The following is a 27,952-nucleotide window of genomic DNA, read 5'->3' as shown; positions in this document are numbered from 1 at the left end:
GAAAGAGTGAAGCTACGCAAGTAAAAGCAAGATCAGAAATTACTTCCTGATTATTTTGCGTTGCTATGAACAGAATGATACTATGTACAGTATGGCAAATGAATATCTGTTGCAGAGAGAACTGTGTACATTTTTGATATTTAGTGTTACTCAGACACCTCTAATGTTGTTTTTTGCTCTACATTTTCAAACAAGCCATTCATTATAACTTAATTTCAGTTATACAACATCTAGAACTGCTTTCTTACTGTGGTATTTCTATCAGATGTAAAGATGGAAGGGAATAATATACCTAATTCAAAGCAGTAATTCCTTCACTGCTGTATTATTAGTTTCCTCCACTGGTCTGTTGATATATTTCTCCTTCACATAACAGCAGAAAAGAAAACATTGCAAATGCAGACAGCAAAGTCTTGAATTAAACAGTCAAGTGTCTCCTTACTGCTTCCATTAAGCCTACAATGACTGATCTTTGTGTGACTACACCTGAACCTTTTATTTTTGTTAGTCTGAGCCACGTGATTTATTTTTCTAACCTCCATCCAGTTCTCCAACCACTCTAGCCATTGAACTCCCATTGCAATCAATCAAGTCTTCCTACACATTCCAGTCCTTTTTCCCACTCTCTCAGCTTTTTCTACCATTTCCCTAAGGAAAAATATTTCACAGACAAATAGACTTCAAAGTTAGGAATTTGATTCTGATCAAACTACAGGTATTTAACTCTTTGAGGATGGACAGTGTGTCTCTCACTTCTCCTTTTGTATCCTGCGTCTTTATTGAAAGCAAGAAAACAAATTCACAATGATCAAATTTGAAACAAATAATGGGTCTAACTGGGTCTTTTTTTGTCAGCTATGGCTACTTAAAACAAATTGAGAAAATATTCTCTTTTTAGCAAGGAAACCATAATAAGATTGACCAAGTTTGGCTTGAAAGCATCTGTATTAGGTTTCAGAATGCTTTATGTCTTGTTTTTGTTATTTGTCTACTTTACATCTTAAGGAACAGGTTTCCAGATGTTGATGTGGTATTTTTTAACATCTGCTACAAAGCTAAACTGGTCTCTGTGTTCAAAACATTATAACATTTAATTATGCAACACTGGACAGTTTTGATCTCAGATACCAGGAGAAACCAACTCTTCACTGAAAGAGGAATTCTGAAAATAGACATACAACTAGTTTCCCCAAGTCAAAATCATGTTCAGCTTATTAGAAGAACAAGAATACTTCCTTAGTCTTAACGGAACTTGCTTCATGTGAAGGAACTTATTTTATTTTCTGTGATGGTTCTGCAGTCATCAGCATTATTTGCAAACAGCATCTTTGCAAATCAGCATTATTTGCAAACACTTATCACATAATTGGAAACTGCAGTTTTACAATTATCTTGGTCTGTAATTTCTGAAACCAAACCAAGCCAATCAACCAAAGGAAATCTCTTTCATGAATCTGTTATTTACACATAAAGCAGACAGGAAAAAGGTATTTTGTTAGCTCTGGAGACACAGTTTAAGGAGGTTTTAAAAGATTAGGAAGTATAATGACAGGTGCACAGTGTTCCTTGGAACAAGACGGGAAGTGAGTATGAGACAGAACTTTATGGCATCATCCCTCTATAAAACTAAATGGACAAACTGTTCTCTCTTAATAATGGCTATACACTAACATTTACAACCAAGTACTGTAACTTTATTTGACCTTTAACATATTGTACTGCATTAATTGCCTTAGCTATTCAATTAATGATAGCCAAGCCCCAAGTTGCTCCTGTATTCCTTCTGTCTGAGCTTATTTTAAAAAATATTTTCCTGAAATTTTAAATTCAATAAGGCTTTGAAGTTCAAGCAAACCAACAAGTGTCATCATCTCAAAACTTAACATCCTCACCTTGCAATTCTTCAACCAATGTTTCTAGCCAAACCCACCCTCAGAGAACACCAGCCAGTGACCATGGTGCTCTCCTTCACACCATTTTGACCATCATTTGTTATTACATCTCAAATGTTCTCAAGGAAAGCCTGTTTTAAAACCTCAGAAAAAAGCATCTTCTTGTTTAGAGCTGGAGCCCATTTATTTATTTTCTCTATCTTTGCATCTGAAATATGAACTAACAACAATATAAAAGTAACTGTTTAAGATCTGCTATCAGTATTTAATATCTAGACAGAATATCTAAACTCCTCTGAGAATCAAACCCCAGTCTGACTGCAAGTTTACTATTGTTGAAGTTTTCAAAGCCTCAAAGACTGAATCCTTCAAGATACTAAGTCCTGTGCCTTCCAGTGATGGAGCCTGAATGGCATCTAAAATAAAATGGGCTTAATAAAAAAAGCAAATATGGAAGAGACACTAATCAAACTCTAACACTAAGCACCTGACTTTGAAGTTCCAAGAGTGCTTACAATTCCCACTGCTCTCACATTACTTACTTTTTATTATAGTTTTCAACTACAGTTACTCTGATTCTGCAAATACTCAAAATCCTAAAGTTATTGATTTTGTTACCTTTGAGCTAACATTTGAACAAGCAATGGTGCAAACCCAAAGGTGTAAACATACCAGCACGGAGGGTATAAGCATACTTCTCAAAAAGAGGGAGGGGATTTTGCCTCCTGAATGTAGGTTTACTTTACAGTAACTTTCAATAACAAGAGTTAGAAGCAAAAAGTTAAAAGCCAGTACATTTTTACCCATGACTACAGGTTTGTGATTGTGATCATGGAGTTAACAGCAAAGTTTGGAGGGAGAAGGCAAGAGAAATATCTCAGTGTTATGGCGCACAGAATGATTAATAGAAAAGCAGTTTGCTATGTGTGACAACTAACAAAAAGCAGCAAAATATAACATATGCCAATTGCTATGGCACACGTCATTATGTTTCCAATATGGCCCTTGATAATGCACGCTAAGTAGAGCGGCAAGATATTTAAGCTTACCTCATACAATAAACAGAATAAAGAAATGTTATTTGGGTTCTCCTTTTTTTTTTTTTTTTTTTTTTTTCCACACTTACCTTCTTCATATAGACTGTGTAAACTATTAAACTGCAAACTGTAAACTGTAAACTTGGGTTTATAAATGAACCCATCAATTACTTTTATCTCAGCTCTTTTAGGACTTATCTCAATCACAATTTCCCTGCATTGAAAATTCACTTCATGGACTAATGAAACATATCAGTAAAGTGTTCATAATCAGTTCGAGGAGACCAGTGGTAATAGTGTCTTGTCTCCAACATCCGCATCCTATCATCCTGTCAATTACAAATTTAAGGTGAACTCTATCCACTGTTGACCACCCAGATGTTCTAGATATTTTATCAGAAGTCCAGATAAAAACTTAAAAACGGAAATTCAGGTTAATAAATTTCAAGTTTGGAATAAGAAGTTACATTAAATGTATTAAATAAATAATATATATAAAAAGTATCTAATTCTTTTTATATTAGTTTAAGTTTCTTTGCTTACTTAAGCTTTTCTCTCATGGTTCTTGGAAAGACTGTATAGTTTTAGACTTCAACCCGAAGTCTTTTAACTCAAAGAAAAGTTCCCACTGTTTGCAATGGGATTTAGATCAAACCCCAAAGACTTAAAGATTAAAAACTGTACTTGACAATAAGGGAACCTCAGAGTGTGATCTGACTGCTGGTCACGTACAATTTCTGAAATAGTAAAGTAGCTAATTTTTTTCTGTCTTTAACACTCACAGTTCTACAGAAATATAAAAGTTGCTTAAGATCAACACATTAAGCATGGCAGATTTTTACATGGAAAGTAGACTATCTATAAATAGTTATAGTATCTGACCAGAAGATAAAGTTGCTCTTATTATTTCATAAATCTATGGTGCTAGATTCTTTGGATCGTTATTTAAGGTGGTCCCTACCAGGCATACACAATGGAGAGAAAATCTGCACAAACCAGAAGTAATCTGACAGCATTCCAACAATGTCACCCTAGGTCCCTCTAACATCTATCTGAACACTAACAGTAATAGAAACTGTAAGACAGTGAAGCAGATCACATAACATTTGTATATAGAGAAAAGAAACATAAATACAAGGCCTAATCTGGGCAATACGTTACTCTCGTAGAGATAGTGCCAGAAAAGGCAAGAATTTGCCTAAACCTCTAGAATTAGCTGTTGTTTCTTGAGTCCTACCTGTAACATAGGTCATGATGGGAAAGCTACAGACATGTAGCATAAGGTAAGACACACCATAACACCACTTTGCTTGCTAAATGATCATATCATTGTACTGACACAAGGGTGGAACAAAAAAAGGCAGACAAAACCTGGTGAAAAAACGGTGAGGGCTATATCTGTCTCTCCCTTTCTCCTAATAGTATCTCCTTCTGAATATGATATACTGTATCCGAAAAGTAAGGATATTCCAAAACATCCATCAGGCCACCCTACAGGTAGGAACTGGGAAGAAGCATATTAACCCTGCAACGTATAAGTTTGAACCTGCTGGACAGATTTACTAAAACAGAGCTCAGCATATTAACAAGTTGGTAAGTGTTCCTTGTCACACCACAGTGAGATATTTTAGTGGGTATATTTCACTCACGCAAGCAAGAGAAGAATGAGTCATGAATGATTTCATAACAGGTTTGCAACAATTAGTCCAACACCATGGCTGTGAGAGAACTAAGCTAGGCACACTGTCAGAGCACTGAGGAACAGTGAGAAAGACTCTGAAACCATCATTAAGAAGCACAGAGTAAAGAGGATAGAGTCTGTGTAAACAGGAAATAAAGGAAGTCTTGCATTTCACCCTGACCACAGTGTCTAATTGTCATGGATAAGAAAAATTAAACAACCCCTTTCACACTACCTGCATGCATAATGAAGTAGTCATTGTGTTCCGCATGCTGTTATGTTGAGTTAAATCCACCTTGCTACAGTCCTGTGACAGCATTATTTCTTCAACACAAGGCAGTGACTAAGCCTAGAACTATGGTAGACTGCTACAGCAGGAAAGACAGAATTTTTTGGCAGATTATCTGATTTTTATTTTGATTTATGACAGATCCACTTTGTTAAGACTAGGTTTTGGTCAAGAGTTCAGTCAACAAAACTTAGTGGCTTCATGTTTTCTTTCTTCAAATTTTTTCTTTTTTGATCAAGGACTTCCAGCTACTAGCTCAGCTAAGAAAAAGTCAATATAAAGAGCTCCTTAGTCAGAAAAAGTATTACTTTTTATGCTAATTACTCCAGCTGACCCTAATGCCAAGGTCTGCAAAAAAAACCGCTGCCCAAGAGTTAATTATTCTACCTACTTTCTCAAAAGAAATGGGCTATTCCAGATCTAGTTCTTATGAAATTAATATTATTAAATATATTTTAGTAGCTGTATGGCTGGCACTACCACCAATCATCGCAAGTTTTTCAGTGAAAGTTAGGTGAATTGTGTGTGCAAACCAGCAGAGAAGTCTTCAGTATGGTTCAGGGTAACTTCAGTGTAGCTATTCCTCAGGATGCACAAGGAATTCAAGACATCTTTTAATACCTGCAGGTGACCCAAATATCTGGTCAACTGATCCAAACATGTTAACTCGGTGTAGCAAAGAAGCAGCTGGAAGATTAAAAATGTGATAGCTTCTAATCAGACTTCCTGACAATAAGCAGCATAGGAAAAACTAGATAAGAAATCTTATTTAAAAAAAAAAAAGAAAGAAAAAATTATGAACTCTCCTTCAAGAAATATTCTACAAAAGAGTATCAAATAAATCAGTTCAGTCAGATCATAACATTTGTTCTTGCCTTTAAAAATGTTAGGAAAACTTTTATAAATATTGACATCAGTTCAAAATAATGACTCAAAACTTTGCTTTGATTTTTCAAAGGAGTGTTTTTTCTCCATCACCAAAACATTTCACATAGAACTTTCATCCTAACACTTTTCTTCAAAATTGATATACTTTTCAGTTTCAACAACAACAAAAAAATATATTTGGAGAAAAAAACCCACAGCAGCCCAATTTAATAGATTCCATCCCTCATCCAAACAGCTTTCCAGGAATTCTGATATTTTCTTTTGTCTTTGTAGTTTTCTTAAGTGTTACTGTGGAGTAAACTCTGTGGTGAGACAGCATGCTAGAGATCCATCTGTAGTCTAAAAAGCCTTCAAGTGTGCTAGAAAGCTCTCCTGTGACTCTCATGACTGCAGGGGTTTCTCCATCCAGGCAGTTCCACTCCCATTCTGTGTTCAGTCTCAAAACTACTCAGCCACAACAGCCAAAACAGGCTCTGACAATATACAGTACTACCACCAATTACAGCATTTTATAGCATGTGATAATTGAGTCATTATGATCATGCTGCAACAACTGCAAGAATGAAAACTCTTATAATAGCTCAGTTAGTAACTGCTTGCATATCTTCTTCATTTAGGCCTGGATGAGTTATGAAAATGGCAGAGCACTGCTTGATGGTCTGCCTAAGACACTGTTGGGCAAAATGCCCTCCTTCCAGCTGAGGAAGACCTACAACACTGAACAGATCCATTCAGGTACCAAATCATACCTATGCAATGTCACAGAAACAAAAGGATGATGTACTCCTGATCTAAACACCCATGAAACTGTCACCACATCTCCCAGTACTGAATCACACCCTGCATTGTGTGGTAGTAACAGCAGCAGCTTAAATGCTTTTTGACTCATCTGGTATATCTGCGCCAGCCTGAACTTTAAACTTAAGTAAAATGAAGGTACTAATTAGGTATAAAGAGACTTACTTCGGCTGACTTCTTGCTCATGAGACTACAGTTTCACACTAGTAATGCCATTAATTTTAGAATAATTCTATTAAGTTCTAGCTATGAATCGTGTCCACTATCTTTATCTGTACCAATTATTTAGTAAAGTGAAATGTATGAAAAGCTATTGTTCTAGTTGTAATGCTGATAGCCCCAAAGAATTTAAAAGCCTAATAGGTTAAATACGTTAAATAATTTGGGTATTCTCGTTCACACTATTTTGTCTTATACTTAAATCTGCTTTAAACCAGTTTTGTTATTCCCTGAAAATACAAACTTTGCTATTTCATTTACAAGTTACAAGCCTTCCTGTTCTAAGAAAACAATTACTTTCCAGGAAGTAATAGTATCAGAATTTTCTTGGCATTTGGGTTTACTAAAAAAACAAAACTAGCACAACAGTGTTACCTTCCACTTAGAACTGACTTCTGCATGGTCTTTCAAACAGAAATATATCAAACCTCTTGAGCTAGCTGATCTCTGAACTGTCCATCAATAAAAAATCAGTTATTCTATTTATGTGACCATATCTGAGCTGATATGAGGATACGCAGCATTATTTTAGGGAGAGCTAGGACTGTTCATCTCATGGCCACCAGATCTGCAGTGTGCATAGTAAGAGGTTTGTGTCTACTTTTGTGGGACAGAATATATAGCATATATAGTGATTTGCAGACTAGTTCTCAGTTCCTTCTGCATTTTAGTTTATTCTTATCTCTTCTATATTTCAGAAGAAAGCAGAAATACATGATTTCTTTTTTTCCAGTGATGGTTCTTTTCTTCCTTTCACAGTCTGAGGGAACATTATATGAAAAACAAACATTTGATTTCTTCCTCAAGATGGTCAAACTGTGGCCTAGCTATTCGCTGCAACTGAAAAAATTATTCTGCCAATGTTCACAGTTGCAAGCCACAAGAGCAGCTCCAGGACAAAATTCTAGTGAGGAACCACCACTCAATGAGCTGCTTAATCCTTTCATTACATTTTAATAAAGTACTAGAAGTACTGCTCAGTCCTTTCCACTACTTGTCAATACGACCAAACTCATCCTATTATTTCAGTCTTAGTCTAGAGCACTGGATCAGCAGAGTAATTACAAGACATACATCCTGAAGGTTTGCTAATAATGTTAATACCTGTAAAGATTGCTGGTAACTGGCAGTCAGGTAAAAATGGTTTACTCTGATTTTATTTTTCTCACTGAGCAGACTAATGCCTCAGCTACCACAAGGGATCTGTGGTATAAGAAACGCTATAATTAGTGGACACCTGGATAAATAAAATATATTTGGAAGAGTCAACACAACTTCTGTAAAGTGACGTTTTGTCTTATAAACCTCTTGGAATTCTCTGCAGGGTTCAGTCATGCTATGTGGGTAAATGTGACCCAGTTGACATAGTTCACTTGGATGTCCAGAAAGTTTCTGGCAAAGACTTTTGCCAAAGGCTTTAAAGGAAACTAAGCAGCCATTACATAACAAGAAAGGTTCTGGCACAGATAAATAACTAGTTAAGAGGTAGGGTGTGAGAGCAAATATAAAGCTGTAAAAAGGCAAGGAAGTCACGAACAGAGTTCCACAGGGATCTTTGCTGGAATCCATGTTACCTAACATATCCAGAAAGTATCTGGAAAAGCAGTAGAAGAGTACAGACAAAGTCTGTTGGTGATAGAAAGCTACTCCTGATAGCAGATACCTTGAAAGCAAATTGTAGAGAACTGAAAAATTAGTCTTTCACATGACAGAGTGACTAGGCAATAAATTGCCAAATAAAATTCAATGTAAATAAGTGTGAGAGTGCCTTGAGTGTACTAATAGCCCTTCATTGGCTTTCAGTTCTTGCTGGACACATGCTGTAGGTGTATCTGCCTCTGGCCTTGTCTCTGGCTGCTTCTGGCCCAACTCCCTGGATGGACCCTGGATCTGGTTCATTGCCTCACCCTGTCTGCTAACCTGGTTGAAACACGGTGGGACTGCACGTGGTCACTGGGGGCTCTGTCTGCGCTCGGGTTGCCCTGGCTCCCAGATCCTCCCCCATCATAGGCCACTCAGCTCCTTCTGCTTCCAGTTACCTGACAGCCCAGGGCACATGTGGGTGTCTCAGCATGGATTTAAAAGAAACCCTTGAGACACAGGCAGAGGATGCTTGGATGGGGATGGCCAGGTCAAGTGAGGAAATAGTAAAGTACTCTTCAAGCTGGGCAAGATATGATGTAGTGGGAATCTGACAAAGGTCTACAAAAGGTCTGTAGGTGACAGGGAAAAAGGAGAGAAGGGAGTATTTGCTTACTGTCTTCACTCGGTGGCCTCTTGTTATAGAAGCCAGTTTCAAAGTAAGAAGAACAAGCTGGTTCTTCATGCAGCAGGAAGTGGACACATGGCACTCCCTGCCTGAGGACAGCTGCTGATTTGTGAGTTCAGAGAGAGAGAGTGGGCAACTAGTTGGCAGAAATCCTTTTCAGACTATTAAACCAGCAAGCCACACCAGCCTCAGTGAGATTTTCATTCCCAAAATGTAAACGGTTGAAGACTGAGAGAGTTTTGAGGGGAAGCATCTGAAATGCTGGGGTTTGAACCGCAAGCCCTGAGTTAAGGTTGACATCTGGGTGATTCCCGCAGCCCTTCATACAGAGGTGGTGAGTTTGCCTTATAGCTTCCCCCCAGGGTGCGGCCGGCCCTGCAGGGAGAGCCATAAGGGAAATGAGCCCCAGGGGTCCCCCATTGAGTTGACAAAGGTCAAGTGTCCTGCTTGGGGATAAAAGCTGGGACCACTTGCAGGAAGGGTGGAGATTTTATCTGTGAAGTGGATGCACTTCACAGAGGTTCCTTGTTGGGGAAGGACCTCCTGACTCTCCTGGAACTGGTTCCCGGTCAGGTTAGGCCTTTGCAAATGTGGGCTATGGGAGAGAGAAATATGTGGCTGCCTTTATCTTATATGATCAGCTTGTTGACTTGGTTGTCTCCCATTCCACCTATGGGAAACTTTGGTTCTTTATTTGTTCCACCTATTGTCGGTAGTGTGGTATCGTTGTTGGGGGTGATGTCAATTGTGTGTGAACTAATTGACTTATTTGTACCCCCAGCGATCATCCCTGTAGTGACCTTTATATATTCAATACAGTCAGTTCACTGGTTTGTCTTCATGCTGGCTATGTCATTTATGCTAGGCCTAGTCATTGGCAAAACAGCATCATGTACGTATGCCTTGTTTTAACTCCTCTATTCCCTGTGCCCGTCTATGAACACTGGGCTTCTTGGGTCCCTGGCTTAAACCAGCAACAGACCTGCTCCTCTTCCAAGGGCAGATGGGCATCAGGACCTTGCTCATGGTTACAGGGAAATTGAATTGTTTGATGACTTGTGATCTGAAAACTGACACAGTTATTAAACATTTTTTAATTTCTGGAAGACTCATTTGTCCTACTACTAGCTACATGTCTGGAGGGTAAGAAAAACAACCTTACCTCTAAAGGAAATCCTTTTTCAAGTCTGGTGTTTTAAGGATTACAATCCTTGTTCTTTTTGAGAATATTGGCACCAAAGGCACTAAGGAAGCAGGGGGATGCTTGGCACTGCATGCCCGTTGCAGTCTTTCATCTACCAGAAGATCTTCACATCAAAGATACAAATATATTTAATCAAGGGTAGGATACATTTACTTAATTTATTGCTGAAGAAGTAGACATCTTTTCACAAAGCTCTAGGCACACTGCCATTACGTCAGATACACAGAAAGATTTTACGTGCTTCAGAGAACCCCGCTTCCTAGCAAAATGTCACCTTCATTCAAACCTCTGTCCACACAGAACCTACGTCTCCAGACTCAAATATTCCCCAGGTTCTCCTCCAGAAACCAACACTACAGAAGCAGAAGCCTTAACATCTCTTCTCAACATATTTTCTTGTTTCTTTTTTGCTAAGCGTAACATTGAATCCTCTGTTCCAAATGAGAAGTGTTTTCTTTACTTTTTCCAACAGGACATCACAAATCAATCATCAATAAACTAAGCACTACAGTGCCTTAAAAAACAAACAGGCAAACAACAAAAAAATCAAAAACAAACCAACAACACCCTCCCAATCCCCCCAAAAAACCCCAAAACACCTGGAAAGAATACTGGAGAAGACGGAGAAAGTAAATTAATGGTGAAAATCACATTCAGATGTGTAACCACAAATCCCCTTGAAGTTATGCACGGAATAAAAAAAATGAAGGAAAAAAAAATATCTTACAAGTGATAAGAGCATGTAGGAAGTACTACAACAGAATACCTCTCTGTTCTTTTTTTCTGCTTCATTATGAGATACAATGTTCTGGTGTTACACAGGTTGTACAGAACCAGACTGCTATTGTTCCAACAGCTGGGTCATTCAAAGGCCACAATAAATAATCAAATTAAAATGAAGATTCTTCTACTCCTAAGTGAATTGCTTCACAGTGAAGTAGCTTGATTACTCCAAGCACTGTCAACCTCAGCTTCGTTAAAACTGTCTCAAAAATACAGTGGAGAACATCCTGATTAAAGTGAGAATGAATGAAACAAGAGAAATAAGTAAATGATATTTTGCTAACAAGACTTTCTGCTCTGCATGTGGGTTAAATTAAAAGTCTAAGTAAGTATCTCTAACAGTAATTATATCTTCATCTGCACACACGTACACACACCCCCCCCACTATAAATCCCTTGCAGAAACATGTAGAGACCATTAGGTTGAACAATCAAGGACTGCTGAAGTTAGGAAATGCCAGAATTAACCTTTCTTTGGCCTTTGTGCATAGATAATTGGAAAGAAATCTTCAATTGCACAATCACACACTACCGTTTTTGCAGGATCTTGTTCAGTGCACAGGAAGGACAAACCCCATGAAATAAGCAACATTTTAGTATCCTGCTTTACCTCTGTTCTTCGATGTGTGACCCTCAGCCTTGCAGCATTTGTCAAGCCTCTCCTGAGACAGAATCAGTGATTTCCTCATGGTCTCTTCTGTGGTGTTCATTAGTATAACATTTGAACTTTTTTCCAACAGTTTTAACTAAAAACTTACAATATGACTGTGAGGGAAGAAGTACTCTTGAATTCATTTTATAAAAGGGTACTTGGGGAGTATGAAGACTGGAAGAATCCTCTGACGTTAGGTGTCTAATTTCAGACACAGAAGACTTATTCATTATTTGCAGCATTATATACAAGTTAATATAGTGAAACAGTTCCTATTCACTTCAATTGCAATTATAGATGCAAATCATTCTATCACTATAAATTAGACACAGAAAACAAGACAGACACACTACAGATAGCCACAAAATTCACAAAAAACATCCTAGGCATGAGACCTTGCAATCCAGTGTCTCAATTAGTGTACATAGTCTACCTCTGGCTACACATTAAGCAAAAGCCTTAAAAAACATCTGTTTTCAGCCTCACAGCATGTCTGTTCTCTACAAAAGCTGGAGGGCAATGAGAAAAAGAAGATGACTTTGTAATTAAAACCTGGATCATCATGGTGAATGTAAAAATAAAAAATTTGATAGGCAATATGATTTCTTTAATTGTTATTTCCAAATTTTTGAATTGCCAGCTTTCCAGCCTTTAGTATTTGCTTTATAACATTTTCTTCCTAAGGCTTTCTTCAGTTATTTAAAATAAGTCAAACATTGAAAACTGCCATTGTGTGGCAATCAAAGGAAACCTACCCCACTGGTTTATGTTTTTATTTCCACCACACAGGCCTCCAACATTTCAAGCAAAGCAGCAAGCACTGATTCTAGATTATAATACTCTGTCAGCTCACTAGCTGAATTGCAGTCTTTTCCTCACCTCCAAATAGGACAAGAAATGATGAGAAAGCAAAAAAAAAAGTGTAAATGTCTTTCTGTCAGAATTGGTAGGAATGAAGGATCGTGTTGCTTTAAAGCAGTAACAAACAAATAAGACATTTAATAGCATGTGAAATTTCAGAAATAAGCATAGTGTCATAATTAGAAAAGATAAATTACAGGGAAATGGCAACATCTGTATGTAATTTGGAGCCTGGATATTTACTCAAACCTCTCATATTGCTGCTGATAAAAAGGTGTTAGCAGGAAAAAACATTATTCATTCAGGTCTCATACAGATGTATTTTTCCATGACCAAAGCAGCCTATACTCAAAACCATAATTTACTTAAAGTGTGGACAAAGGCTCTGTGCTGTTGGGCTAGACTTATAAATCTGTCTCCACTCACAGCCAGTACAGGAGATCCACCTGCACAATCCAAATATACACATTACCATGTTCCCATATAGATATTTGTCCTTAAACCACTCCAAAAGTTTAGCTCATCATTTTCCTATATTAAATTTTAAGTTGCAGTATAAACATACAATGTTTTATATACATATTTATCACACATAATTTATAATAATTATATTTTTAAAGTAGTGCCAAAGAACAAGTCAAATTATTTATGGCAGTGCACAAGCACAGGATAGGGGCTGATCCTACACCCAGACAATATATCTCTAGTGAGAAAAGATGATGCTAACTAATATTAGTTTACTTATGAAAGAGCATGCTACATGAAGAAAAATAATAAAATACCACCATTATTACTATTTAACATTTATATTATATCTTTAAGAGAACAACCCTCATGGAGTTGCAGCATTACTTTAAAAAAAAAAAAAAACATAGCAGGTTAATTCTTAATCTTACTGAAAATTCTGTAAGTGTAATACACACCATAACCCCAAAAAAGATCCACGTGGGAATATATATTTACTAGATCAGCATTTAGACTGGCCATATTGGTCTTCAGTGTTTTTCATAGTTAAAAAATAGGTAAGTATAACCCAGCAATGGTATCTCATTGTGTGTAGTATCTTCTTTCATCTCAGGTAACTAGTTTCTGACTACCTTGACCATACAAAGTCTACTTGCGTAGCATTTGATTATCATTATATTTGTTACTGTTGGTATTTGTGTACATACTTCTGAGTTTACACTCTTGCACCAGAAGTTTTATGAGGAATGATATAAAAGGACTAATGAGAACTATTGTGAGGGCCAATATAAAAACATGAAGACAATTAAATTATGACAAACTATAAAGAACAAATTGCAAGTACCACAGAGAGCTTCTTGGCAAGAAAATAATAATAAAGAAAGAAGTTCCATTTAATTTTCACCAACTGCTATTAAGTAATTTATGCTTGTGACTCAACACATTTATGAGTGGATGACCAGATTCTAGTTTAAGAACTTTTTTGTTTTTAAAATGTGTAAGGCTAATTTCCATTCTGCTGTCATCGTATCATTCCTTACAATGAGTTCTGCAAAGTAAAGTTAATAGAAAACTAATACAAAATACCATGAACTGCTAAAACACCGGATTTTTTTTTTGTTGTTTTTGTTTTTAGCAGTTTGGCTTGATCCCTGCTAGTTATGTTTCTTCAGATCCTTACATATTTCAAGTGAATAAACACAGTAACTGATCAAGATAAGAAGCATTTCAGACCTCACCCTAAAGATTAAAACTCTGTCCAGTCTGAGCTGTCTTCTCACTAGAAGCACATACACTACAGTAAAATGTGAGGAAAGCTCAAAAAAAAAAAAAATCTTTCATGCCACTGTAATCAAAAGCAATTCATTTAAAGAGGAAAAAAGAAAGCTTTCTTCTGTGTTAGGATTAAAAACCAGGCAGATTATGGATGGATGGGCAGGTGGAAACAAGAGTGGATAAAGTGGATATCTGAGTTCTTATGACTTTTTAACTGGCTCTGCCAGTTACTGAACAATCCCCAACAAGATGTAGTAAACCTAGCTGAAAAGACGGTGACACAGCAAAAATGCTGTCTTCTCCCTGGCTCAGCTTTTGGGAGTGCTGAGAATGCTCATTTCCCACTTAGCTCAGGGAATCTGAGGTGCTCCAAACTCCTGCAAATGGTACCATGTGCTGCATAAAGCATGAACAGTGCTGGAAGAAAAAGACTTTCAATACCAGTCCTTGCGGAAGGGTTTGTGCGTTTGAGTTTTTTTACGGGAGCTCAAGTCGATTCTTAAGTACCAAGTCAGGATTCACATGACACAGGGATTACACAGACAAAAAGCAAAATACAAAAGCCTCTTCCATTTCAAGCATTACTGGCTGAGATCACAGTAATCTGCAGACAAAAAACACAAGTTACAACATATAATCGCTGCCAAGTGTACAAAGCAACTCTTCTTTCATTCCTTAAGCCTTTTTCCTTGGTCAGCACTGAATAGCCACGCTGCAGCACTGTGCAAGCTGAATCTTTTAAAGGCATGGAGCAGAAGATATCAACTTCCAAATAGTTTCTGTTTGGACATTTGGGGAGGGATTTTCCAAAGTGCTTACAGTGACGCATCTTGGCTCTTATTCAAGGTAGTAGTAAAACTTGCACTGAACTTGGTGGAACCAAATAAAATCAGTACTAAGTCAAATTAAATTCCAGTTAAAATGAAGGACTTTTTTTGAGGGTGGTAGTCAAAGGAGTCAGTAACTACAGGAGTTGACTGAAAGAGTTGACTATATAGTGTGTACATGAACACTGCTGACAAGACAGGGAAGAAACCCACTCTCAACTAAAGACAACTGACTAAGCCAGCCATATATTATTTGCAGGTAACTTCTAAGTCACTAATGTTTGGCAAGGGATTTCAAAACTGCTCATTTGGTATTACTCACATGGGAAAAATATGCACAGATTTTATTAGAAGGAGGGAGTGTATGTACAGGGAGATATTTGCCTTTAACACTCGTTGAACCATTTTGACTGTCACTGAGACTCTCCTGAGAAGGTGGGTTAAATGCAATTTGTTCATAACTTAGGGAAATAATCACTTTACAGAAGGTTAGTTTCCCCATACACAGGAGGCAGAAGCCCTGACTTGCAGTATTGTTGCTATACAATGTCTCTGCCAGCTCCAGGGGCAAGATTTTAGCAGATGCATACCCAATTCAAAATAAGATCAAAGTACTCGACAGCATGGAAACAACATACTGTCAAAATCTGACAGGTCAAAGAAAAAAGCCTACATTTTATAAACTAGTTACATAATAGACTGTAACCAGAGCAGCTCGTGTACACTGCACATTCAATGTATACACAGAAGGGAGGGGGCTCGTTTTTATAGCTACACTTCTGTCAAATATTTTTATCTGTCAAACAATATTTTGGTTTTTTAAACATTCCACAGCTTCTAGCTTGTGGTATGAATGATGCCTATATTCCATACCAGAATTTTGCCCTTTTGTTTTTCTATATTACAGACAAATCTTGCAAAATATGATATTTCTCTAAACCAAAGTTAAAATCCAAGACAAGTTGAACACAAATTAGCTGATTTGTTATTTAAAATATGAGACAGGTGGACACCCATAGCCAGTATGATCTCTCTCAGGTATTTTAGATTTCAGTACATAAGACACAATGTTGGTGTTCTTTTGCATGTGTTTAATGACTCAGCGGGCAAGGTGATTTCAACATTCCCTCTACACTTACAGTTTCTGTAAAGTGCAGTATGATATAAGACTAATATAGCTTGACATTATAAAATATTTAGACAGGGAATTAGAAGGAAAACCAGTAAAAGATTTAAAATTTAAACCTGCCTTTCCTGTAAATTCATGACTGAGGAAAAAAAAAAAAAAAACACACAAAAAAACAACCAACCAACCATACAAAAAACAACCCACAAAAACTCTACAATGCAACATGCTCCCCTTCACCCCTTCACTCCTCACACCACAAACAAAAATCACTGAGGACTGGGACTTGTACAAATGCCTCTGTAATAACTTCAACCATGAGGTCTTTTTCTCCACCTAAAAAGCAAGTTCTGATAAAAAATGACTTCAGCTTCATAGTATGGATTTGTCACTGCACAGCTCTTAATGAGAGGAGCTGTGAGAAGCCAGAGCATGCATCTGAACAAAACAAACTCTGTTCAAGATAGGGAGTTGCAGTTTTCTGTCTGACAACCATTAAGAAGCATATTCATGAGGGAAAAAGTTGGAATTGGAGAAACTCCGACTGCTTTGTATCCTTTCAAAAATTAGGTTAGCTGTGTTACAATCTTTTCATGGATCTACCCTTTGTTCTGTAAGAGCTAACTCTTGCAGATACTTATCCCTGAAAAAAAAGCAGTTGCTTTACAAAGTACTGGAAGACAGTTGGGACTACTTTGAGAATATCCAAGAAAAAAGAATGGTTTCAAAAATGGGAGCTGGCTATTTTCCAACATACTTTTTCTGATTCAGGAATCTTAAAAAAAATATGCTATCTGAAAATATGCTATGCTGACACTTTTGGATATGAACTACCTTATATCTTAATTAATGTAGCTGTAGTTTTGAAGTGTTAAACAATCTGAATTACCACCGTGCTGCCTTCACTTGTCAAAAATGACTATTTGTAACACTGGAATTTGGACAAACCAGTAAATAACAGGAAATATGTTCCAAAATTACAAAAGGGAAAATTCACGGAGCGGGAATTGGCGAGCATGTTTGGGGGCTGAAATCTTAAGACAATTAGTAAAATTGTTTCCAGCTACTAAATTGAAAATGGTCAACATACAGTTCAAGCTGATTTTGTCCCAGACAATAGGGTAAAAATGACAATGTGAAAGATTAAAAAAAAAAAAAAAAAAGGGAGTACAAGTTCATAGTCGTACCAAAAGTTTATGACTGCAGTCGGGTTTAGAGTGGAAAGTGGCTTGATTCTTCAAGGCAATTAAAAACAACTACTGTGAATGATACCTGGAAGCCAGACTACATATGCAGAACTCTAACTATGAATTACGCACTTAATTTTCCCGTACTGCAGCAAGAGTTAGAGCTTAGTCTGTCATTTACAGGAACTGAGCAGACCAGCAAGCACTGAATCCAGACAAAACAAGAGGTATTTCTGGAAGCCCTGCCTTCCCTTGATATGAGCACCTATATAATCATATTTAGGACAGGAAAAGTAATTTTTGTTGAATGTATCACAGTACGGGATGTACTTCTCTAATGCAACTTATTGTTATTACACTAATATTTTAGTTAACTCTGTAGAAAATTTTTATATTCTGTAGGTGAAATATTTTATTTTTCTCTCATGAGAGAGATTTTTCTCTTTCACAATAAGAGGAAAAAAATTCTGAAACAGTACAGGTGAAATATTTAATCATAGGTATTCCTACACACAATCTTAAAAAACAATGCAATTTTCTGAGTGGGTCTTCTTATTAGTACTTTACTAAATTGTAGCTGGCATTTCTTCACTTCATTTTTTTTTTTCTTCCAAATTCTTGTAAAATAAAAGTCATATATGTTTTTCTTCCTTTTAGTATTGTCCATACATAACACATGGTTTAAGTATATCCCAGATGTCTCTGTGCTGGGCTTGTAATAAAAATGCAAATTTTAACATTCAATTATCAGACAGTGATAACTGAAGCCTTGATCTAGAGAACAGTACATGTTACACCTTATGCAAATCACTTAAGCAATCCCATTAAGTAACCCAATATTCTAGCAAAATGATCATGGACATAACAATACACATCCAAAATCTGCAAGATCAGCCCTTCTTATTAATTGACAAGTGCTGATTTTACAGTCATAATTACTCTCTTCTAAAAGGTGCACTGGTATAGGAAATCAACCATTTTAATTATTCTGTATTACTTGTAATACATACTAAAATGCATTCCACATGATTGCTAGACGTGCATGTAGGGAACTTTTTATCTGGAAATCTGTTCTATTCCTAGTTAAGGTGATCAGGATGGAACATTTCCCACATTACTAATCCACAAGAGAAACAAAGGGACATTTGCAAATCCAGTCTTTTAATGAGACAGAAACTCACTTTGCTCTGAAATGTTCACTCACTTTACTGAGAGCAACTGACAAATGCCATAAGGAATTAATTTTCTTTATATAATAACCTCTGTCAGAGGCAGCCTTTTGTAAATACAGTCCAGCTGGCCACAAGTCATTTGGGGACTATTATAGGATATAGCATAGTGCTAGATACTTTTATTGTCTATTGTCATAGACAATATTGAACAAACCAACCATTTGTCATTTGACTATGGTTTTAATTTTTAATAGTGAATAGGAAAAAGTAGGCAAAAATAAACTACAGATTCATCTATAGTTTGTAAGGATAGGCCCTTCAGTGAAAGGTATATTCTTTAGAGAAAGGTGTAACTTCTAATAAAGAACAGCAGAGACCCTATAAGATGAGATCCTAGTCAGCTTTGAAATTCTGTAATGTTTCATAATATTACTTTTGGGTTTGGCTACAGGTGCATATCAGAGGAAGTGGAGAAAAATCGTTGTGCTTTTAAGGCAATATTGTAATAAGTAATGCAATGAGGTCCAAACACTTGAGGCAAAAAAAATTATCAGCAGAATTATAGCTAAGGAATTATAAGAATTATAGTTAAAAAAGTAAACAGAGGTAATGAGAGGCAGCTTCCTGTGGAATTCATTCCAACAGTGATTTACTTTTACATTAAAGAACTGTCAAGCAAGGGAAATACAGAAAGACAACTAGTGACTTTTTCTGTGAAAGGGTTATATGAACAGAAATTCAAAACACATCTCAAGACAGCATAAATTTAGATATTAAACAGAACATAAAGTATTGGGTTTTTATCTGTTTTGCTTAAGTTACACTAAAATATAAAAGAAGACTGACAGAAAAAGGGGAAAGAAAAAAAAATACTCCAAATTACATATGATGCACGTGTGCCTGTGTAAGGAAAGACATTATCAGACTGAACATTTTTTTCAAACTTGTTAGATTTTCTGAGTTTTTCCCTAACTTCAGAAATGTGAATTTCCAAGCCTGAGTCAGGGACAGCACCCTCAGTCCCATTTACCCTGCTCAGAAACATACGCACGCCCGTTCTCACCCCAGGGACGCCACAGGAGACGTTTCACACAGATCCAGTAATAATGTTATGAAATAATCCCCCGCCTCCTCGCCGTACGTGAGGGTTGTGCTGACTGACTGGGTTAATGTCTTGGCAATTTGGTTCTTGCTGTGCACATGGTAGAGGGGAAGATAAGGGAATGTGCTGACAACCATTTCATCATTTGCTTGGCGATACGATCTTTGGCCCTTGTCTGGCGTAGGCAGTTTCAGATCGGTAGTGAAAAAAAAAACAACAACAAAAAAAAACACTTCCTGACTTGGGTCTTTCCAGATAAAACCCAATCCATTTTTGCAGACAGCAATGTGACTAACTCTTGCTGCTAGTGCTGGTGGTGTGAGCAATACTTCCCACTATACTCCCTTTCCATCTCTTAGTATCTTCCTGAGTCCACAGGGTTGTTCTGAAACTCTCCTATAAACAAGGGAGGACTTTAATTCCTCCTTCATCTACACAGGCCCTATGAAGGCACATGACAGACACAGATGATCCTGTAGTGGAAACTGTTATCAGCTATGCAGGTGAGGGACCTGCTTTCAGTTTTATTCTATTTTTCTCATCTCTCTTTTCCTTGGTAAATTGAAAACAGCACAGATTTTTGTTTTGAATCAACAATAAAACACGAAATTAAAATTTCAGAGACTGTAATTAAGTTGAAACTTATTATTTGGTGACCTCCTGGGGACTGTCCCCCTTTGAGGACACAGAAACATGACTACAGACACTAATGCACTTTACTGATGGATGAACAATAGGACAAATACTCATTCTGCATTATGGGGCATAATGCAGAAAAAGTGTAATAAGAATTGTAGATGTACTCACGGCTCTATAAAAATAAATTTTTCCACATGCTGAATAAAACTAAACAGGATTGCACAGTAGTCAAAATTTTAAAAGGCTATTGACTCTTACATAATACACGAACCTATGATGGCACAGGAAGGGAAAAACTCTTATGAGGATGTTGTCATCTCCTCAAAATATACAAGTGTTCAAACCCCTGGAAGTCCAGTACTGACAAGACACTTGAAAACTAGATTGGAAAGTAATTATGCAAACTGTAATCTGCTTTTAAGGTCACAAAAATCTCTCCAGTTCTTCTGTTACCATAGAGAGCATAGTCAAAACCAAGAGAAAGTACAATATTGGAGCATTAGACATTTTGCTATGACAGCAGAAAAGCCAAAAAGCAAAGGGAGACCAAACTGAACACTTTTTGTGAGGTTACACACACCTGAATCGACCAATTCCAGATTTTGAACCAAAATAGATTCTACAGGGCAAAGATTAAGTAAGCAATATAGAAACTGGGGAAGCTTTGGAATGTATTTCTCAGCCCCAGAGAAAGAGGACTACAGATTTAAACCACTTCTGGCAGGTATTAGAACACATTCCCAAGGACTGAGACTCCCCAGTCTTCCTTGGCAATCTATTCCACTGCTATCTATACCTTTTGATGAGATGTCCTCCCCTTATTTATCTCGCTGTAATATAAGCCCATTCTTTGCCCTTTCAACTGACCACAAAGATCAGTCTATTCCTTCCCACTGCAGTTATCTCTTTAAACATTCTCAGTTCTTATGCATTCCCCCTTCTGCCTACTCTAGACAAGGAAAAAAAAAAAAACAAAATCTTAGTTCCTTCTGTCTGCCCTCATTAGTTATGTTTTCCAGAGCTGTGTTGATCCTTTTTGTTCCCTTTTGAGCTTTCTGAAACCAACAAAATGTACGTAAGAATGAAAAGCTAGGAATGTCTGAACCTTACCTAAAAACAGATTTAACTAATTCTCTTTAAAACACCACCATTCTAACATCTCATCTTCTATACAGTACTTTCACTGAAAGATAGGCAAGCTGTTTGCAAAGGATGCAAGATATACACTCATTGCTATACACAGGGAAACTGAGGCACAGCTAAATGACTCACTCAAAGGTCATCAAAGGTCATCAGAGACATCTACCCCAGATAGGAATAGAAACTTGCCAAATTGCTTACTGAGCTGCTCTGTAACTTTACCCAATGTGACAAGACATGACCTGAGCCCACTATGTCCAAACAACAACAGCTGCTGAGTTTTGAACTAAAGCACATGTTATATCTTTATTAATTTTTTAATTATTTTTTTAAAAATAATTTCTTTCTTTTTTAAGTGTCAGAGTCCTTCCATTGACTCCTCTGAGATATCAGACCTATATTTTGGGATTACACTCCACTGCTGCACCTGCTTGCCTGTACCTTACTGATCAATTTGTGGCTAAATATCCTTTTTGAGACAATCCTTCTCCTGTTCTACGTTTTCTGCTGTGTAATCCCTCTCCTAAGCTTTGTTTCTGAAAGCAGACCAAGTCCTGTAGTTCTTCTCAAGTTAAACTATAAAATTATTACTTTTGCATTTTCTCCCTGTCACAGCATGACTGATATATTTATCCTTATGAACAGTCCCTTAAACAGTCCATGAAACCTGCACCTGATGATCTTAAGCCCTTGTTGGTATGTAACATCCTCCAGGCAAAACTTTATAAGCCCAAATAGCTTTTTAAGCTTATAGCTCACTAGTGGAGCTGGATGAATGTCAGGTTTTATGATATTTCTACTGTAGCTTCTATAAAGCTTAAGCTGGCAGAGAGGTTGTGGATACAACACAAATTCACAGCCAAAGTGACTAAATCTTTTAAGAACACAAAATAAAAAGGTGCGGGAGAAGCAATGTTTTCCACTTTGTCTGCTTTGTTCTATGAAAAAAAAAAAAAAAAACAAAACCAAAACACAGATTAAAAGATTCCATTTTGCAGCATAACCTATGCTTTTACATCAACATAAAAACAAACATGAACCCTGAGGGTCTACAGGCAAGTACTATGAAATGACAGGTTGCTGTAAAAGTGACAGTCTCACTTTCATTGCAGCTGAGTATTAACAGCAGACTATTAATGATCTCTTTCACTGTTGAACAGCAAACATTTGTCTATTGAACCTGGGTGTTTCCAGTGTACTTTACTTATCTACTCATTCAGGCAGATAGGGAAATGTCTTTTGTATTTATTGAAATTTTTGAAGATTTCAAATCTTTTCCAGTCCAAGCAAGAAAGAGCAAGCCCCCAGGGGCACACACTTGAGATGTACAAGATTCAGGTTCAGGCCTCTGCTCTAATTTCCATCAGAGATCTGGTTCTGAGTTTCCTATGTGCCATACAAGTGACTGAGGAAAGAGTACAGATAGTTACAATAATAGAGGAAACTGAATTTGCTAGAACATTTTGGCTGCTTTTACCAGTTCAGTGGCGTCAACCACTTTATTGGTGCAGTAGTTAGCTAGGACAATATATGATTTTGTAGAATTCAATCTTGGAGTTTGGCACAAAGCTTTTTACCCAACTACTTGTTCAGTAGCAGCACAGGTAGAAATGGTATGCTGTGATTAACTGAACACACATGTGAGCTTGTAGTTGGCTTTTTCTGCCCTCACAGCATACTGGCTCATGGGACTTTCCTTTGCTGTGTCACCCGCACTTCCAAAAGCTAAATTTTTATCAAAAGGAATTAAAAAAGACTAAAGGTCTTTGCGTCTTAAAGTCACAAGATAACAGCCCACAGCAGCTGTAAATTAGAGCAGGTTTGGGTTTTTTTTTCTGATTGATTTACTTTATGCTGTGTATGGTAGCTGCATGGCCCAGGATCATATGCAGCCCAGGAACACAGGGAGACAAAGGCCATCAGCCAATGGAGCCACTGGTGAGAGTCAGGTTCTAAATACGTTTCTGGCTACAAAATCCAATGGAAATGGAAAACAACTATTAAAGTGACATGAAGCTGGAAACTACTACTGCACAACTACTGCGTTATTTTTTCTCTAAATAAAAAGTACAGGGTTCTTTGTTGTTTTTCTTTTTAAAACCTGCACTTTTTATTTAGAAAAAAAACAATATCAAATAAATTAGAAACTCTTTCTATATATAAATCCTCCTTTTTCCAATGGCAAGTTTGTAACAGCAGAACTACCCACCTGATATGGAATTAGCTAAGCACTACAAGTGGCTCCAAAATTTTCATATGCTCCAGAATAAACTCCAGAGTTTGTTTGGTTTTTTTTTTTCCAGTAAAGCAGCTGGAGCTCCTAAAATATTTTGCACTCTAGTGGCTGGGAAAGGACACCTACTAAATGAAATCTCTCATTCATGTGTTTAAAGAAAACAGTCAGAATGTGTTACATTATTTTGTACTTGTGTCACTACAGAATGAGATAAGTTAAAACTGGTTGTTCTTTACAGTGTATCATTATCATATATAGACAGCTTGCTGAGGAATGTTTCTATTATATGAATCATTTAAAAATAATAAACACACAACAGTTGTTTTACAGCTTTGAACTAGAGTGAAATGTTGCTGAATATATAATCTACGGGCACAAACAGTACTGTGGAAGACGGAAGAGCTACACAATTACTTGCAGTATTCCAACAACCAGAAGAAATGCCAAAGTGAGGTAGATTTTAACAAGGTGAAAGAAAAGGAAGGGCAAAATGAAAGAATCCAAAGAACAAAGTCAAAGGAAAACAAAACAAAACACAAACCAAAACAATTTAATAACAGCAAAATTATAAAAATTGACAAAAAGAAAATTCAGAAGTGGCAGAAAATATGACCCAGCCTATGCAATCACAACCAATAATTATAATGCAGCACATTCATCAAAATGTTATATTGCACATAATTCAGTTATATGTAAGCATAAACCTTTGTCACCAAAACTTTGGCTCCTAGATCATTTACTTAAGCAAAAAGATAATTGGCTGACTTACCTGCTTGCTGTACAAATATAATATATGTGGTAAATAAGCAGAGACAGTGCTGTAGCTTCCATTTCCAGTGGTAGCACCACATTTCACTTACATAAAACATCCTGTGGAAAAAAGCAACAAGAATTCAGGGAGTTTTACAAGCCAAGACAATGAGAAAATGCTGTTATTAGTCAAACTAGTCACTAGCAGTATATAAAAAAGCACTTGAAAATTATGGATGGCCCTAGTGTTGCTTAAACAAAGACAGAAGTCTCTACACTTGCTAAGAAGGGTCAGACATGATGTTGTCTGGTTCTTAGCAGACAGCAGAAGCCTGGTCAGTGCTGGGCTGCTAAGCAGAAAGGTGTGGGTGGTATTTCAGTAAAAGAAACAAGCAGCCCCTAGGGTGACAGTCTGAAAGTGTACAGGCGTAGGGATTTCTTGGAGATTGCAGAGTTTTGCTTTACCTATATACATATACAAGTATATTTCTACTGTTTAATATATATAATACATACATGTCATTAACTATAGAAAGAAGGTAGGTGAGCAACTGCCTCTGCCCTTAACCATCCTTTCCATATTTTTCAGTGATATTATTTTGATAGCAACATTTTCTGCTGACAACTTTAATAAAAATCCTGAAACTTTCCTTGCCAAACTCTAGGGGCTCATCTGTGCTGCCAGTGAAGTCAGGGACATCTTTATTATTTAATGAAACAAATGCAATTACATAAAAATATATAAGAAAAAATTAGACTAGATCTTAGGAAGAAGTTCTTCAGTACAAGGCTGGTGAGACTCTGGAATAGATTGCCAGGAGAAGCTGTGGATGCCCCCTCCTTGGTGGTGTTCAAGGCCAGGCTGGATAAGGCCTTAAGCAACCTAGTCTAGTTGAGAGGTGTCCTTAACCATGGCAGGGAGGTTGGCTTAGATGATCTCTAGGGTCCCTTCCAACCTAAGCCGTTTTATGATTCTATATGGATACAAAATAGCCTGAATTTATAGCACAAACTCTTTTGGTAAGCAAGATTTGCATGGTTAGGATTATGAAAAATCTTTATCAGTTATAGTTTGAAGTTAAAGTTTCCTTTGCCTCGAAGCTTACAGGACATTTAATGGCCAAACAAAAATGTTTCCTCCATAGCAGGCAGAAGAGGAAGCAAAAAAGATTCTTTAATAAAAATTTGGTCATGTTTTTAACCATGTATCCAAAAGGAATGGTGCTCCATTACATTCCCAACTCATTTTATTCAACAAGTTAGAAACAAGCAAAAGCAGGCAACAAGTAATGAAGCACAACACGCATTATTTTGACCAGCTCCTTCCCCTCCTATTTGGCAACAGTAACTGGCTTTCCTTCAGTATGATAATATCTATGTATACTGGGAGAAAATCTCTAGCAGAATCCTCAAAATATTTCACAAAGCTGTTCCCATCAACAGCACATGAAGAAGAACCACAAATAAATACAGAAAAAAAGATGGGTTTTGAAATGCATGCCAGTATATCTATAGGGATGGAAATGTGAACAAGGCAGATAAAAGAAAATACAGAGTTCATACTCAGTGGCAAGAAATATTAGTTTTGTTCAACTTGGGAAAATAGTATTCCTTCTGTTCCACAGGCATTGCTGTGAACTCGACAGCAAAACCTGGGGGCAAGTGTAAGTCCTTTCCCAGTATCAGCTTTTGTTTCATCCCAAAGTAGACTTGTGTAATGTAGACAAGGCAAACTTAATGCAGCAAGATAGATAAACCATTGTAAAGGAAGACCTAATGTTTCAGTTTTAAAAGTAGCAGTTGATCAAACCAATCCTGTGGGCTAGATGCCAGTAAGCCCAGGTAAATGGCACTTCAGCAGACTACTGCAATCAGTTAAGTTTCCCTTCAGTGCAGTGTTACATGGCACAAATATCTGATTACAAAAGAAGTCCAGTTCTTTGTGGGTAGTTGTATCAGATTAGGAATTTGAAGTCGATTTATTTTTCTGAGATATTGTAAAGTCAAACTTAACAAGTGTTGAAGACAAGCACAGAAAACACCGGGCTCTGAAATACAAGGATGTCTTTGATGAAGTCAGACACACAAAACCAGCTTATCAAACAATAGAATTATTGTCCTTCAATTTAATGACCCAAAAGATCCCTATTAAAATCTCAGACAACAAAGAGGTTTAGAAACAGTTATTGTTTAATGTATATAATTCATAAATCTATAATAGCCTTAAGATTAATTTAGAAAATTGACTTTGAACAGCAGTCCTTTTAAGACATGAGAGGAGTTATATGCACATGCAAACATGTACAGCATGCAGATATACTCACAAAGTGGTGAAATGGAAACGTTGACAGTAACAGCATGACTTACTAGAGATGTAGAAGAATATTGCTGTTTCTACAGAAGAGTTTGCAGTGACTGATGAGATACATGCCAGCCTGCTACATAAAGTACCAATGTAAACATGTAGAAGTGGCTGCATTACTGGTTTTTGTTTGTTGGTTTAAGTTATCAGACTAGAAAACAGTCACAAAAAAAAAAATTATTAATTCAGAGCAAATCTGTGTTGGTTTTCATCATATTGACACATTTTTTTGTGTGGTACAGCAATCACCCCTTTTGATGTCTCTGAACTCAGTTGAAGTTTTTGCCCGTTGAATAGCTGGAGAATCCAAGATAACTTTTGAGATACTCAAAAATAACATGACAAGTTTCTGCTGCCTGGGTCTGGAGTGAATCTACCCAGTAGCATTGCCTTTAGTGCCCTTTTTTAAGGATTCTGAGATTCTGTGTTAGTCTGAGAGAACTATTTAATTTGGCCAGTTTCTATCGGGTAATGCTGACTTGCATTGTGGTAATGCTTACAAGCTAGTACTCCATGATCTTAGTTTACAATGTTTCCTCATCCTCACTCTTGTAAAAAGCACAAGTCAAGAAAGATTTCAAGAACACAGATAATCAACAGCAGAGCAGAGCATAAATAAGTGCAGACAGCAAGGCAGAAAGGAGTAACTATAACCCTTTTTCCCCCGAGAAAAAGGCTAGATAATGATACATTTTCTATTTAAACATATACAATTCTCCAAAACAAATAAATTAAAGAGAGTAAATCTGTCTCCTCCACTTACATTCTCTACTGCTGAAGAATAAAACTATTTTCTTTATACCACAATATCTTAGTTGACAGTAAGGAAATGTTTATCAAAGTCAGACAAGAATAACCACAGAAGCAGCAGGCTACCGAAACACTCCACTAATGCAGGCACCATGTCAGATCTTTTTCTTTTGGTGAAGACCTTTGAAGATTTATGTTACAACACATAACCTCTAAACAGGCACAACAAATGAGTGAGGAATTCGGTTATTTACATGTTCTTGAGATCTTGCACAGACAAATAGCCAAAATTCAGGAACCTGACTGCTCACAGGTGTCACACCCCTGTGCACACAAGAAGTTGTCAGA

General features: G+C 37.0%; 1 protein-coding gene across 1 annotated transcript in view; it reads right to left on the bottom strand.

The window, feature by feature from the left end:
* Nucleotides 1–24,612, bottom strand: part of LOC103771768 (G-protein coupled receptor 126-like) — a gene marked incomplete at both ends in the record, with an annotated part of 37,074 nt that extends 12,462 nt beyond the window's left edge. Inside the window, one exon of the mRNA XM_008939079.1 lies at nucleotides 24,512–24,612. Within this exon, the coding sequence (XP_008937327.1) occupies nucleotides 24,512–24,612 (101 nt within the window). The remainder of the gene's footprint in view (nucleotides 1–24,511) is intronic.
* Between the last annotated feature and the right edge of the window lie 3,340 nt (nucleotides 24,613–27,952).

This window comes from Merops nubicus, unplaced genomic scaffold (assembly GCF_000691845.1).
Source record: "Merops nubicus isolate BGI_N331 unplaced genomic scaffold, ASM69184v1 scaffold19214, whole genome shotgun sequence".
Lineage (NCBI taxonomy): Eukaryota > Metazoa > Chordata > Aves > Coraciiformes > Meropidae > Merops > Merops nubicus.
This window is presented reverse-complemented; position numbering and strand designations above follow the sequence as displayed.